The 16,750-nt window shown below is 43.5% G+C and overlaps 1 protein-coding gene across 5 annotated transcripts in view; it reads right to left on the bottom strand.

Moving 5' to 3' along the window:
- DGKB (diacylglycerol kinase beta) overlaps window positions 1-16,750 on the bottom strand; it is a 733,919-nt gene that overhangs the window by 622,662 nt on the left and 94,507 nt on the right. For 2 of the 5 annotated variants that reach the window (XM_033930984.1, XM_033930987.1), the window contains exons 1-2: window positions 14,156-14,395; window positions 13,534-13,807 (exon numbers count right to left, since the gene is read on the bottom strand). In XM_033930984.1, coding sequence (XP_033786875.1) covers window positions 13,534-13,603 — 70 coding nt within the window. In that variant the 5' untranslated portion in view covers window positions 13,604-13,807; window positions 14,156-14,395. Of the gene's footprint in view, window positions 1-13,533; window positions 13,808-14,155; window positions 14,398-16,750 lie in introns of those variants that run through there. The other 3 variants (XM_033930985.1, XM_033930986.1, XM_033930988.1) reach the window with 2 other exon arrangements.

The following is a 16,750-nucleotide window of genomic DNA, read 5'->3' as shown; positions in this document are numbered from 1 at the left end:
TGCTGGGAACAGAGAGGGGGAGGCAGCCAAGGGAAGCCAGACTCACGAGGCACCCGGGAGAGGAATACCCAGGAGGGTATGAAGCTGGAGAGAGCCAGACTCTCTCAGACTGGCCCATGCTAGAAGCAGAGGAATTTTGCTGCTCATATCAGGGAGCCTTGGGAGCAGCCAGAGGAGGAAGCAATGGACACCCAGGCAAGCACTGAAACTCAGCCATTGCCTATGGAAATATAGTGAGTTTAAACCTGGATGTTTTCTCATGCTGTTCATTCCTCTGTGCTGCTAGGGAATCTGAAAGTTTAGAAACTTCAGTTTTAAAACTCTCCCTGAAAGCTTAAATGCAGAAGTTTTCTTTAAAGCCCTGAATTATATAACGTGGTATGAGTGTTTGTACTTCCTGGCTGATTGCCAAGCTGAGCCAGCACGTTGCTTTCTCTCAGCTGTGGCTAATCCCCAGTGCACTATTGCAGAGAAGGGAAACATACATGTGCTGTTGAAGATTTGTGATATATCAATGATTTTTGGAACATACAAATGAACTGTTTGAATAAAAGAATATTGATTTAAAACACTGTTGCTCTGGTGAAGAGAACTGAGACACATAAGCTTGCAAGCCCAGAAGCAGGGACTGTTGGTAATTACAGTGTTATTTGAGTTTTGTTTTTGGAACCTTTATGAGTTTGATGTCATGTGCTGTGACTGCATACTGCACTGCGAGGCTGATGCCTGAATGCTTTTGAATTATGTTACCATTGCTGAAATAAAGCTATTTTTGTTTTTTTCCACATTCTGACTGAAACCTGTATTCCTTGCATGCATGCCTAAAGTAAGACCTGGAGGATCCCTTAGTAGCAAGGGACACATAGGACTGGAGTTTTGGTCATTTTCCTGGGGCTTGCAACATCGGCAAGAACCCGGGATGTGACAGTATTTAGCACTCTGGGCCATGGTAGAAACCTCTACTGCAGCTTAGTAAAAAGGGGGGAGGGGTAAGTATGTACGGCTTAGTAAAAGGGGGGATAAGTAGTCATGGACATTTACACCAACACCCAAGTAGGTAGAAATGTACACATTTTAGTCATGGTTTCTGCAGGTTTTGCAAGACCATTTCATAAAGAACTCAAAATACCGTAGGTGCCACTTGGACTTCCAATTTAGGTGACCTGTTACAAAATTATCTTCCATCTTGGGAAACTAAGATTAATATGCAGTATATGGGACAGAAGTAGCAAGCCCCCCCCCTCCTCAGAAAACCCTCTACTTTCTAATAAAGAAGTGAACAGCCGTTGATGGTTTTGGATTCTCTCTACATTATCCCCTGATGATGCATGGAGCGAAACAGGGTACTGCTGTCATGAGTTTAGTGCAGGGGAGAGTTGGTAATCTAAGGTGGCTGATGAGGGACAATAGACAATTTGGAGAAATTTCACTGAAACAGTGGCACGCTGAATTGAAAATGTCAGCTAAGTACTGAAGATGTTTTTTTCTGTGTGGTACTTTGTGGGATATTGTTTCTGCAAGCCAATGAATAATAGTGGAACTGCATTATCAGAAGTTTTCTCACATGCAGAGGATCCAAACATGACAGTCTAATAATGCAGTTCCACTATTATTCATTGGCTTGCTGAAACAATAAGACAATCAAAGCAATTTTTTTTTTAACTCCACTTATATGATGGTGCTGCAGCACATCCACAAAACTGAGAAATTTTGGGAAATGTCAGTCTCTTTTATCAATAGAAAGTGCAGATCGGATAGGTAAGTTTTGTGAATCAAGCCCTTTATCTCTGGAGGAAAAGCTGTTCTACTTTAATTGCTGAGTTAGCAGCTAATGCATATGACACCCCCCTCCCTTTATTTGCTATAAGACACAATCCATGCCCATTTCCTGCCCCTTAGGCAGAAATTCTGTATTTGATGTTTAACTCAATTAATGTGTACACATAAAACCTGTATTTAACACTTGACACAGGGCCCCTTTTACAGAGCCATGGTCGCAATCCTGCTGTGGTAAATGCATCAAAGCTCATTCAATTCCTATGGGTTTTGGAGAATTTACCACAGCAGCATCACTACCGTGGGTTTGTAAAGGGGGCCCACAGGTTAGTAATTAGGCCTCTATCTATTACTTATATCTACTGAAACTAGACATTTGAGTATCACTCTACCGAGCAGAGTCTTCGAGCTGGACTTTCTTTAGCCTTGATCCACGTGTTTTCGCCTTAGGACTTTTTAGGGACCCCTAAGGAAGACAGGGTCCATAGTCCCCTTCATTTGGGTTCTAGAGACATTTTATGATGTGGATCAAATGATTGTATCTTCAATAAAGCCTGCATCTTGGACATCTTCTCCACAGTGTTTTTTGTTTTTGTTTATATTTTTGAAAAACACATCTGTTTTATACAAAAGCAACACATAGGTTCTTAAGCGCTACAAAAACTCACCCAGAAGTATTCCACAAAGTATGTGAATGCTCTGACATAAATTTGCATGTGCTCCCAAGAAATTAAATGTGTGCATATACTTAAGAATGCATCTGCATTTTCTTTCTTTTTTTTTTGCAGTTTGACTATAGAAAAATTATGTTCTTACCTGTTAATTTTCTTTCCTTTAGACACAGCAGATGAATCCAGAGAACAATGGGACAGCACACATCTACCAGCAGGTGGAGATAGAGAAACTGATTAACAGTTGGTTCTATTGGCTGGCACACCTCCTGCATCATCAGTATTGCTCCTTGCCCAAGCAGCCGTAACGTCAATATGCTTAGCATGTAAAAAACTTCTTTCCTATACCAAATTTCAAAAGGTAATAATACAGAATACAACTATCAATAATAACAGATTTCGAAAGTTGCAAAAGAAAAAAATGACAGTCAATAACCAGAAAAGGTGGGGCTCTAGATTCATCTGCTGCGTCTAAAGAAAATTAACAGGTAAGAACATAATTTTTCCTTCCTTAGCAACAGCAGCAGATGAATCCAGAGACCAATGGGATGTAGCAAAGCAATCCTCAATCTGGTGGGAAGCAAACGCTGCCTCCGCAACAACCGAAGCACTAAACGCAGCCTCTGCATGTGCCCCCACATCCAATCGGTAAAGCTGAGATAAAGTATTCTTGGAAGACCAAGTAGCCGCGTTACAAAACTCCTCCAAGGAAAAAAACCTCTGGACTGAGTCCAAGTAGCCGACATTGCTCTGGCTGAATGGGCATAAAGTTCTTCCCCAAACCGCTTCCCTGCCATCAAGTAAGCATAAAGAATGTCCTCCTGGACCCTTCGAGCGATGGAGGCTTTGGACGCTGCCATACGTTTGTCGTGTCCCTTGAAGAATACAAAGAGGTGATCTAAATGACTAAAAGTCGTTAGAAACCTACAGATTGCAAAGAATGCTATGCACTAAAAAAAAAAAAAAAAAAGAGCTCTTTGGAAATTTGAAGATTCACATCCAAAGAATTGAAGAAAAGAAGTTAAAATAAAAGAAATCACCCATTTGTGTCTGACAAATTGACCTGGCTGGAAGACATCCGAATCAAGCAGTCGTCTAAGAAAGAAAGTACCTGAATCTCCTGTTTGCGCCAAAACGCCACTACTGCCCCCATTTTCTAAAATGTTCATGGAGCCGTGGCTAGGCCAAATGGCATCTGCCAAAACTGATAGCGCTGCTCGATGAGAGCCAAGCGAAGATAATGCAAATTCGTTGTTCATAGGGAAATTGTAAATATTCTCACAGTTTTTCCTCTCTGGAAATGTCTAACTCTGAGAGACTAATTTATCAGAATGAGATCCAGCCCCCGTCTGACCATTCCCCCATCTTAGGCACTATGAAGTAAATGGAATAACTTCCCTTAGTTCCGGAAGAACTAAAACTACTGCCCCGAGTACCAGTAACACTTAAAAAGGGTCTCACACGAATGTAACCTTTGGAAGCTCAATACATGATCACTCTAAGAAAGAATCTGAAATGGGAGGAGGATTCAAAGTTGCAAGCATCCTGAAAAATGCCCAAAGTCCCCTGACCTGACATCATAATGACTCCCCCCTCATGAGAAGGCATAAAGAGTTACCAGAGGAAGTGAAGACCCCTTCAGAATGAAGAGCAGGCAGTCAGGGAACGACTGGACTAGAGCTATAAATTCTGGAAGAAGAAAGGAACTTTCCCTGAAAAAATCCAGCTTTGCGATGTAAGATGGAGTATGTTGGAATTCTGAAAACAGTACTAACTCCATGTAATGTTAGCCAAAAATTTACTGCCTTTAAAGTGAAGACGTACTAGACGTAATCTAGAAGCTGCATTGACCGCCCCATGGGAAACAATCTGCACCCTAATTGTTATCAGTTAAAGCTCACATCCCTAAAGAGAGCTTCAGGGATGATTCCAACAGCCACATAGCATTTGCTACTCTGTGGGTTTGGAAGAATAGGTAGCTTGTCCCTGGTTAGAAGGAGCCACACAGCTCTGCCAGTTTGAGGGACTGTCTAGCAGGTGCCATGAGAAGATGGCGACCTGAGAAATCTGTGTGAGACGCTTTGAAACTTGAAGTCTCTGGCACATTAGAAATAGAAAAGACAGTTCAGGAATCAATTCTATAGTGCTACCAGATACACACAGCGCTGCACAGAGGCACTAAGAATAAGAAAACCTCTAAATCTACATAGACTCAGCCTTCAGGGACACCGAGAGAGACAAGAAGATACCCAAATGAAACACAGGGTACTCTCATGCCGCTGACATCACTGCAGCAATTTGCCTTCTGCCGACCCTTAACGGCAAAAAAAACGAGATTGGGTGGCTGAGCACAGGGCAGAATCTCTTTCTTAAGCACCGTCAGGCAAAACAGTACAGACTCAATTAAAGTAGTTAAGTGTTTTCAAGCAGAGAGAGTGGGTAAACACACACACAAGGTATATCACCGCAACAATGGCAAAAGCTGTTGAAACATTCCTGATGCGTAGAACCCCGAAAACAGGGAAGCCACAGGATAGTGACCTAAGTCAGCTGCAAAATAAACTCCATGAACACTGCGGTGCTCCCGCTAGCGCCGGAGACCCAAGTGCGTGCCTTTTTCATGATGAAATGAGCTGGCTCCACAATGCATTAAAAACCTACCCGGAGCCAACCATTAAAATATTTTTCCCACTATCATGGTATAAAATGCTTAAAATAAACATTGGAGAGAAATAAAGGAATGCTGCTTCATTCTCATCTTAGGAAAATAAGCACACGCCTCTTGCACTCAGTCAGGAACCAACTATGGGAAGAACACACCCGGAGCCGTCCAAATATTTACCTCCACCCGGCCGCGGGAACTGCCATGCAGAGTCTGCCTCAGGGAGAAATCCCACTACTGCTGTGGTGCTGCTGCCAGAGTATGAAAACAAGCGCGTGGCTACAACACACGGGAAGGCACTAGTTCTGTCAACAGAGCTCTATCCATACAGCTGAAGCCCTTTACTGAATAAACTTCATACAAATGTAAATTTATTTGTCAGTCACTAAACCATTTCCACAACTCTATAAAATATAGCATTTGATAAAAAACATATTCCTTCTGTAGACTCAACTTTGTCGATATTGCCGGGAGATGCTGATTGCTCAGCACTATGAGGGCAGAATTGTTTAATTGTCACTGTGGTCTCTGTTTTTGGGGTTTTTTTACAGTGAAGGGAAAGAAGAAAAATCAAGACCCAGTCAGACCCTCTATCATTGGAGGGAGGGTGAGGCAGGTACCTGGGGGGGCCCAGGTGTAACCCCTAAAGCCGGCACCATTCAGCCGGACACCCCTGTCTCACTGAAGAGAAACCTCAACAGGAGAAATAGAATGGCAGTCTTACTGAAGAAAAACCTCAACAGGAGAAAATCATTTTCCAGTCACAGCCAGAATTCAGGCGCTAATTGAATAGCGACTATCACCTGCTGGGAGATAGAGCATACTGAAGATGCAGGAGGTGTGCCAGCCAATAGGACCACCTGTTAATCAGTTTCTCTATCTCCACTTGCTGGTAGATGGGTGCTATCCCATTGGTCTCTGGATTCATCTGCTGCTGTTGCTAAGGAAATTTATTTAATTCAATGGTAAATTATAAAATATAAGAGAAAAAGACAAATACGGTAACCGCTTATCAATTAAACAAATACAGTATAGGTATTCTAATAAAGGGTCCAAGGAAGAAGAATAAAGTGACTTTGATAATAAAATAGCAGGCTGCTAAAATGTGCCTTCCTGTCCGGTTGCAGGAAAAATATTCTGGGCCTCTCCTCCAGATTGCTGCTAATAAAATCTGAATGAGGGTGGTCTATTCTACTACATTTATCCATTACTGTTACCAGTACTTGAGACCATGTTACAGTGAACATCCAAAGCCAACTTTATAAAAAAATGGCTCTTTTGCACCACTTGAGCATAGTCGTGCCTTGATAACAAATGCTCCAACACAACCCAGGCAGCCCATTTCAGCCTTCATCAACACAGAAAGCCTGATGGAAAGCAGACAACATTTTCCACATCTTTTACTCCCTCGGGATAATTGTTCATCATCTTCAAAATCAATCAGTACTTGTCTAAAACAGCCATGTTTTACATCAGGGGTCTCAAAGTCCCTCCTTGAGGACCGCAATCCAGTCGGGTTTTCAGGATTTCCCCAATGAATATGCATGAGATCTATGTGCATGCATTGCTTTCAATGCATATTCATTGGGGAAATCCTGAAAACCCAACTGGATTGCAGCCCTCAAGGAGGGACTCTGAAATCCCTGTTTTACATCAACAAGCAAGGAGATGCAGGTTCTACTTGTCTATGCCAAGAAGCAACATGAATTTGGGACATAAAAATTCAAGCTACGGTATTTACAGTACATACTGAGTGCTAAAGCCAGGTCAAACACAATGAGCAGCACATTACAACATTAACATTTACAAAGGTGCACTAGCATTTTTAGCGCATGCACCGGATTAGCGCGCGCTACCTGAAAAACTACCGCCTGCTCAAGAGGAGGCAGTAGTGGCTAGCACATGCGGCATTTTAGCGCACGCTATTCCGCACGTTAAGGCCCTAACGCACCTTTGTAAAAGGAGCCCTAAGTAGATTATTCTAATTCACTATAAGGCCTAGTTATCAAACTCTCAGGATATTTGTCCATCTTCTACAAAATCAATCTGTACTGGTCTAGATGAAGAAATGAGTGGCAATCAAGGAGATGCAGGTTCCACTTGTCTATGCCAAGCAGCAACATGAATTTGAGACTTGGTGAGTTCTAATTATATAAAAATTCAAGCCATTTATATAGCAGATGTCATAGTCAGATCAAAACATCATGAGCAGCACATTACAACATTAATGCAGGTTATTTCAATTCACTATAACGCATAGTAGAAACATGATGACAGATAAAGGCCAAATGGCCCATCCAATCTGCCCATCCACGGCATCCACTATCTCTTCCTCGCCCTATGAAATCCCACACGCCTGTCCCATGCTTTCTTGAATTCAGACACAGTTTTTGCCTCCACCACCACCACTGGGAGACTATTTCAGGCATCTACCACCCTTTCTGTAAAAAAGTAAGTATTTCCTATCTCCTCTTAACTTCATCCTATGCCCTCTCATTCCGGAGTTTCCTTTCAAAGAAAAGAGACTTGTCTCTATCATATCTCCCCTCTTCCTTTCCTCCAAAGTATACATATTGAGATCTTTAAATTTGTTCCCATATGCCTTATGACGTAGTAGCCTCCTCTGGACTGACTCCAACCTGTTTATATCTTTTTAAAGGTGTGGCCTCCAGAAAGGTACACAATATTCTAAATGAAATCTCATCAGGGGCATCAATACCTCCTTTATTCTACTAGCCATACCTCTCCCTATACAACCTAGCATCCTTCTAGCTGTCGCCGTTGCCTCTTCACTATGGCCATCTTAAGATCACCGTTTAACAAAGCAGCATACTAGCAATACAGCATGTTAACTGTTACCATTTGCAACTAGTTGGGGTTGATGTGGGGTCATTACTGTGTGTTAATATGGAAAATAATGAAGAGCAGCATCTTGGGTTTTCTCCTGCTCTCATTCATCTACAAAAGATGGAATAATGTGTGTTGGTTATGGAATGTTTTAGCTTGTGAACAGCAATTTCAAACTAATTATTTGCACTTTTGGAAGCATCATCATCATTCAAAGTGATTTACATCATTAACGAAATACAATAAAAGGCACTACAGAAGAGAAGCAAAGTCTTGGCTGTTTCAACAGATCATTTTGTTGAGTTACAGTCTGAAATTGAATTTTGCACTTGAGAAAGTCAAAAGTTGATAGACATGACAAAATTTTCTGTTAGTAAGATCTGTTTTTATATTTTGAGGTAGCCGTGGTTGATAAATACAGTACAAAGAAATAAATAAAAACCCTACTGAAGTCAACAACACCTCATAAAACCTTTTTCCATCAATGCTAGTATAACCCCTTTGCCAGTCTGGGAGACACTCACAGTGGCTATTTCCTGCTGTGTGACAAACTAGGGGCACAACTTCAGGGAGGTAACCCTGGTTACAGGCTAACTCTCTTGGAATCTGATCTGGGTTTCAGATCAGGACCAGTAAAACATGAAGGCCACTAGCATCAAAACCACCTTCCCCTTCCTTAATAAATCAGTTCAGGTCAGATATTGTTTTGAACCTTCGAAACAAGGCTTCTGAATCTTAGTGCAATCCCTAATGCCATCTCGACTAGACTACTGTAATGCAACACTAATTCTTTTCTCTAAAAGGTTGCTATCGCATCTACAACTAGTTCAAAATGCAGTAGTAAGACTCATTTGCGGATTATGGAAATCAGAACACCTATAGCTTTACTATATGAAACTACTTTGACTGCTCATAACTGAAAGGATCAAATTTAAATTAGGTATCTCTACCTTTAAGATTCTGACAGGCAACATCCCCAACTACCACATATACTTCAATACAAACCGAGATTTTTGGGCCAAAAAATTGGGCCAAAAATGGGGGGTCTCGGTTTATATTCGGGCCAGTGCCCAGCACCCACCCATCCCCCTGCTGGTCTTGTCAGAAGCCTCCGCTGGGCCGCCAGGCTCTGCACCCTGTCCCCCCTGCCCTGTCCATTGTACCTCCTCTCTACTGATATCCTGCATACCCTATGATCCACATACCTGGAATCCCTGGTAGTCCAGAGGTTTAGCGGGCAGGAGGAGCAAGCTTTCCGCACTAATGCCCTGCTGCTAAACCAGTCACTGCCGCGAGTTCTGACTTCAGCTATACAGAGCAGGAGTGTACTTTGGCGCTGCTCAACTTCCTAAATGGCTGTGGCAAGTCTCACGAGAATTTGTGGGAGCCATTCGGGAAACCACTCAGTGCAGAGCAGCAGCACCAAAGCACACTCCTGCTTGGTACAGCTGAAGTCAGAACTCATGGCAGCGACCAGTTTAGCAACGGGGCAGGAGTGCAGAAAGCTTGCACTTGTCCACTACACCTCTGGACCACCAGGGATTCCAGGTATGCAGCAAAGAGGAGGTACAATGGACAAGGCAGGGAAGGGGGGCTGGGTGCAGAGCCTGGCAGGGGAGGGAGGGAAGGGAGCAGGGTGCAGAGCTTGAAAGGGGAGGGTATTTGAATATTAAGCCACCCATCTTATATTCGAGTTAACCATTTTTTCTCCTTTTAGGGGGGAATGTATATTTGGATCGGCTTATATTTGAGTATATATGGAACCTAACAGAGTTGGCCATCCTACTCTAGGGCGCCTCCAACAGATACTCTACTAGATATCTTTTCTACTTAAAATTCCCATTATGCAACAATGTAAATTAGCATCCATCCAATGTCAATTAGCAAAATGCTGGAAACAACTACCACTTAAACTACGATCTTGTGATCACTGTCTCGGGTTCAGAAACGTTTAAAAGCATTTCTATACCAAGACAGGGAGCCAACCTAAAGTAATTGGAATGGTAATTGTAAAAACCTGTTTCTAAACTATCTAATGCAATTCCTGGGACAAAACAAATAGCCAACGATGACCAAATTGAACTTAAAACTATGTATTTATAACTATGATCTAACTGTATTAATAGTTGTACTGATCTACCTGTACTAGCAACCCTACTGAATGTCCGTGTCACTCTGTCCATTGTAAGTTCCTGGATAACTGACCCAATGTCTTGCAATGTAATCTAACCTTGAACTGAATAGGTGAAGGCGGCATAGAAAACCTGATTAACATAACATAACATAACATAACATAAGTTGGCTATTTTATGATCTTGAAGTTGGAATGTAATATACTATCATTCAGAGGTATAGCCAGACATCTAATTTTGGGTGAGCAGAAGAACCCTGCCCCACAGGTGATCTTCTCTCTCCCTCTCCAACTTGGACCTGGATGTGGAGCCATCCTCTGCCCCATACTACCTTTGATTTCTCAATATTATAGTTACAGTTTGTTCTCATAAAGTCACTTGGCTACTTGTGGCAACCCCACCCCCCACCCCACCACCCCCACAGATTAATTTCCAACAGTCTTCCTAAATCTATATCTTTTTAGTATGTGGGGATGTGCACAGATGGATCAAGCACTGGTTGTCGGGTAGACTGCAGAGGGTCTGAGTGAAGGGCCAATATTCTGACTGGCGGGGAGTCACGAGCGGTGTGCCACAGGGATCGGTGCTGGGGCCGTTACTCTTCAACATATTTATCAATGACCTGGAAAAGGAGGCAAAGTGCGAGGTTATAAAATTTGCAGACGATACCAAACTGTGCGGTAGAGTTAGGTCCAGGGAGGAGTGTGAGGACCTGCAAAGGGACCTGGACAAACTGGAAGACTGGGCAAACAAATGGCAAATGCGCTTTAACATGGAAAAATGCAAGGTCATGCATATAGGGAAAAAGAACCCGTTGTTCAACTACAAATTGGGGGGGGGGGGGCATTGTTGGGAGACAGCAGACTTGAGAGAGACTTGGGTGTGCTGGTGGATGCATCACTGAAGCCATCTGCACAGTGCGCAGCAGCCTCGAAAAAAGCCAACAGGATGCTGGGCATCATAAAGAGGGGCATAACAACCAGGACGCGGGAAGTCATCATGCCATTGTATTGAGCGATGGTGCGTCCACATCTGGAATACTGCGTTCAGTATTGGTCGCCACACCTCAAGAAGGACATGGCGGTACTTGAGAGAGTCCAAAGGAGAGCAACGAAACTGGTAAAAGGGCTGGAACACTGCCCATACACCGAGAGGTTGGATAGGCTGGGGCTCTTCTCTCTGGAAAAAAGGAGGCTCAGGGGAGATATGATAGAGACCTTCAAGATCATGAGGGGCATAGAGAGGGTGGATAGGGACAGATTCTTCAGACTGAAGGGGACAACAAGTACAAGGGGGCATTCGGAGAAACTGAAGGGAGATAGGTTCAAAACAAATGCAAGGAAGTTTTTTTTCACCCAAAGGGTCGTGGACACTTGGAATGCGCTACCGGAGGAAGTGATCAGGCAGAGTACGGTACAGGGATTCAAACAGGGATTGGACGGATTCCTGAGGGATAAAGGGATCGTGGGATACTGAGAGAGGTGCTGGGATGTAACACAGGTATAGAAAGCTAACCAGGTAATAAGTATAGAAACCCAACAGGTCGTGCATGTGCAAGACCGGAGGGTTAGGACTACGATGGGAAGATAGGACTTCAATGAGAAACCAAGGTGGCAAGGGAGCCCCTTCTGGTGATTCAGACAGGTCGTGACCTGTTTGGGCCGCCGCGGGAGCGGACTGCCGGGCAGGATGGACCTATGGTCTGACCCGGCGGAGGCACTGCTTATGTTCTTATGTTCTTAGTATATAGTTTTGCACAGTTTATAGATTTATACGTTATCAGCATAGCAATAATCGCACAGTCCTCACTCCTTAAACACAATGGTGCCTTGTAGATAAGAGAAATATGAAACATGAACTTGTAGTACACCGCAGACCAGTTCTCAAGCAGATGATAGACACTGTGCCAGTATCATGTAACACTCTGCAGAAATCAGCAAAATTACAGGTCTCCTCCCATATTTGCAGGTTTGGCACTCGCAACCGTTTATTTGCGAGCTGGTTATAGAATACCATTCCAAACAAAACAGCCTCACTCGTGCAGTTTCATCTCATCCAGGACACAGCTGACTCTGCCCCCCGAGTGAGATCACCCTGGTTGGGGTGGGGCCAAGAGAAAAGTCCAGCGCCAGAGAAGTATGTGACGGGGTTTGGCTTCAGCATGATCGGGCAAAGGCCAGCATCGGAGAAGTGAGTGTGTGACTGAGTTTTGCTGCAAGAACTTGCTTATTTTAAATCAATCCATGCTCACGAATATGGAGGGAATGTACATTATTCCCAAATTTACGGTATTTGCAAGGATGTAGCCAAAATCCTGCAAATATGAAAGGAATAAGTTGTTCACAATTTTTTGGGAGGGAAGCCTGTATTTCAACATGGAACTGCCAACCCAGACACTTTCAGTCATCCATTAGCCCATGGTTGACCATATAATAAATGGCTGAAATATCCAACATAAAATTAACCATGGCTCTCCCTTAATCCATAGCCAAACAAATATAGTCTAGCAATGCATGAAAGCAATAAGCAAGGGCCCAGCTTTATGTTGAATGCTGCAGGTGTTGCAATCCTATACAGTCCTGGTAATTCATTTTTCAAAATTGTCGGTTCCGTCGTGAGTGTGCGCCAGTGTATAGGCACGAGTGGGACACAGCTTTCTATTTTAAGATTTTTCACACAGAGGAGCACACTCCTTTTTAAAGCACTGTCTCTTTCTGGCTTTTTGTTGTTGTTTTTTTTTTCAAAACCCTCAAATGCAGATAGTGTTGTCCATCAGCAATTTACTTTTCTTGCTTTGATTTGAGCACTGATGTATGGTTAGAAATATGCAACACTACAGCCTGGTGTTGACTTCTCTAGTTGTCTGGCAAATGGTTAGAATGAACTGTGGGCTGTTATGTCAGTGTTACTACCAGTGTTCGAAAGCAGTGCTGTTGTTTAAAAAGGATCAATACTCTCCATGTCCAGGGGCAAATTTTTGTTGTTTCAAAATACATAACTGTATTACTGACAATTCCGTGTAGTAAGAAATAGCAATCTAAAGAATTTAGGAGAGTCCTGCAAGTACTTTATATGCCTATTTGATTGACAGTAAACTGCTTCTAGTTATAGAAATGATAAGCAGAAGCAGTATAATAAACACTGTCAAATCACCAATAGGTCCAACACAGTAGTTCACAAATCTGATGAGCCAGTGAAATTATATCATGCGTTGTTTGATAAAGGAAAAAAAAAATGTACATTTGTTTATCATTTTAGAAAACGAAAGGAGGCATGCACATTAATGCTCCTAGATAATAAAAGGGAAAAAATGCATTTTTCCAAATCCATAGCTTAAGAAAATGAATTAAATTCCCATTATAGGACCTCAGAAATTGTTGTACCTAAGGCAATTCAATTAAAGACAGCCACAACATAAAAATGAACCAGTCAAACGTGTACTTACACTCTGCATACTTCTGCAGCTGTGAAAACTCTGCTGGGCTAAGATTGACCCACTTGTCTTGGTTAGTCATAATGATTGTACAGCTCCCTTTCAAATGTCAGATGAATGGCATATAGGACTGTGCTAATTAAAATAGCAGAGCTGGAGACTCCAAGGAACAGGACCGCTTCAGTTGGTAATAATTTCCTATTTCTGAGAGGCAAAATCAGTCTGCAGAAAATCCTCGAGGAAGCAAGCTGCTGCAAATTGTTGGCTTCACTGATCAATTTATAAGCTACAAAAAAAAAAAAAAAAAAAGACGACAAAAAAAGAGAAAGGCAACTGTGTTAAGAAGGGGCCGCACACAAATGGACCGAGCGTTAGGGTGGTCGAGAAAGGGGGTTGGAGGAGTTAAGAAGAAAAGAGGCAGAGGAACAGCAGGAGGGAGGGACAGACAGAAGAAACACAAGAGGGGTTAGCAAAAATGGCTTAAGAAAAGAAAGGGTTAAGAACAGGAGAACAGAAAGGAACAGGGGAAGGAGGAGAGACAGGAAAGGGGAAACACCCGAAATCCCGGCATAAGGCCAGTCCAATGTGAGGGTGCTTGGCAGCGTTTTGTTTTAGCTCCTGCCCCTCTCCTTACCTGCAGAACAGGGAGCAGCCTCCCCTCTAGTGCCTTGCTCCACGTGCGTTTTGCAGAGTCTGGGGCTACAGTACAGCTGTGGGATCTTTGCAGCAGCATTCAGGAGGGAAAAAACCTTTCAGTGCAAATTACCAGGTATGCTGGAGAGACGTTGCACAGAGCAGTGTGTGTGTGACAGAGAGGGGGAGAGCTTTCCCTGCAAGATCGTATGCTCAGAGCTGGAACTCAGCCTTTTCCATTAGCAGCATCAGGAATTTCTATAGCAGTATTGGGGGGGGGGGGTGAAAGGGGGAGGGATGTAATGAAAACACAATAAGCATCTAGGGAGGGGGCACAAACACTGGGTGAGGATTGCAGCTAAATGGTCGCTGTACTAGGAGCACTTATTAATAATAATAATATTTTTTTTAAAATACCCCCCCCCCCCAGCTATCCTACCACAGGCGGTATTTGCGAGGGCTGCAAACGGCACCGTTATTGGGTGGCACCTCCAAACACAGCACCGATAACATGTCAATCACACAACAGCAGCATTTGCAGAATCGCAGCTACGCGAAACATAGGTGCCAGAAACGTGGGCCAGAGTTTTAAAGTCCTGCATTTCCGGCACCTACCTTTCATGAGAAGAATCACATCTAAGGAAGCGTCTAATGTCACCTAAGGCCACTTCCAGCGTTAACCATGCCCATAATGGCCTTAGGTGCTGTAGGGCGCTTTCTTAGATAAGAGAACGGTTCTGGTTTAGGCACTTTTATTTGTAAAGGGTGTTTTAATTGGTTTTTAATCAGCACAGTCAACTATTGTGCCAATTGAACCAATTTAAACAATTAAGTTAGGTGGCATTAGAATGCCTAACGCCATCTAACTTATGACACCATTATTAGATTCTGGCCCTAAGGCTATAGCCATTTTACCTCCTGCAGGGCTTGCATTTTTTCTGGCAAAAAAAAAAGTTTGTTAGCAGCCTTAGGTGACCTGAAGAATTACCCTTGCAGAGTAGCCAAGGGGGCCCAATTTTTATAAAGGAGATTTTGAGACATGCCTCTAGCCCTGTCCACTCTGCCCACTCCGCTTCCTGGCCTATCTCGGCACACCTCAATTGCAGTCTTCTCTTTCTCAAATTCTTTGCAATACAAACAAGCCACCTTCCCCTCTGTCAGCAGCAGCGATAAGGATTATGTAATTTTGAAGTTCTTATCGTGAGACTGGTCCTGCAGTTACAAGAAATGATGTCTGATTAACGCATCTCCTGCTGTCAACATACTAGAGATTTGCCACCAGTATACTGGAGATTTTGGGTCAATAAGTGAGGAGTTTTTTGTGGCTCCCAGCCATGTCTTACACCAGATCTAGCAAATGACATATTCTAATCAATAAATAGAAAATAAAATGATTTATTTTATCTTTGTTATCTATCACTTTATTTTCATAATTGTGCTATCCCAGTCTCTGTTTTTTGCTTTTCTCTTAACTGTTTTGCATTGGTCTTATCCATTTGAACATTTCTTTTCTCTCCATGACCATCGTCCATCTTCCTTCTACATTCCTAATCATCCTGTACAGCATCTCCCCTTTCCCTGTTCCTAACCTCATACCATGTTTAGCCTCATACCATCTCCACCCTGTCCCTATTCTTGTTCTGCCCATAATTGCTGCTCAGGGTCCCTGTCCTCATTATCTGGCTAGCATCCTAGCATCACCACTATGCCCTCCCCCCCCCCCCCCCCACACACACACATTTCTATAGGCTAGATTCTATGGGCTAAATTCACTAAACTTACCTAAGCGATCTGATCCTTGGCCGAGTCTTCCCGGGCAACCGATTCACCAAGCCTCCTCATGCAAATTGCATCGATCGGAGGCACGCCCCAGAGCGACCCCAGAGTGATCCTGCAGAGCGATCCTGATGCATGCGCAGACCATCTTTTTTGCATGTAGATGGTCTGCGCATGTGCTTGCTCCCTGACTTCGCTAGCAAGGTGGCCAAGGCACAGGAAGCATGCACAGCTCCCCACCCCCCCTCATCCAAAGCTAGCCAAGGTATTAGAGACACCGACAAACCAAGCAGAGAGATCGGAACGCGCGAACCTGTCACAATCTGAAGCAGCAGCAGTGGCTTCCTGCAGGAAAATGCTCCCAAAGCACTGTCAGAGCCTTCCATTTACTCTTGGGAAGCTGTTTGACAGTGTCTATCTACTCCCAACTTCCTATTCTAACCCTCTCCCCTCACCCTGCACGCTGCAGCCAGGAACAGAACACGCTTTTAACCCGCACGTTAAAACCACGGGCTCGCAAGCAGTCCCAGTGTGCTCTCCCTGAGTTTTCTCCAGACCTAACTTCCCCCAGTGCAGCAAAAGTTAGAGAATCCTGTGTGACATACGAGGGCTGTTCGGCAGGGACATGGGTGAACGCTTCCATTTCAACAGCACTCCTCTAGGTGGCAGAGAGCAGGACAGTCGGCAAGGATATGAGTGACTGGTCTCTTCTCTTTGGATCGGCCAGCCCAATCGGTGTTCCTTCTTTAGTGTACTGAATCACTGCCTTCATGCTTTGCATGCTATTTCCCCTCATTTGCATGTATGGATCAGATTGGGT

Source organism: Geotrypetes seraphini, chromosome 2, assembly GCF_902459505.1.
Source record: "Geotrypetes seraphini chromosome 2, aGeoSer1.1, whole genome shotgun sequence".
In the NCBI taxonomy this organism is placed as follows: Eukaryota; Metazoa; Chordata; class Amphibia; order Gymnophiona; family Dermophiidae; genus Geotrypetes; species Geotrypetes seraphini.
Note: the sequence above shows the minus strand (reverse complement) of the source record. Positions and strands in the feature narration are given on the sequence as shown.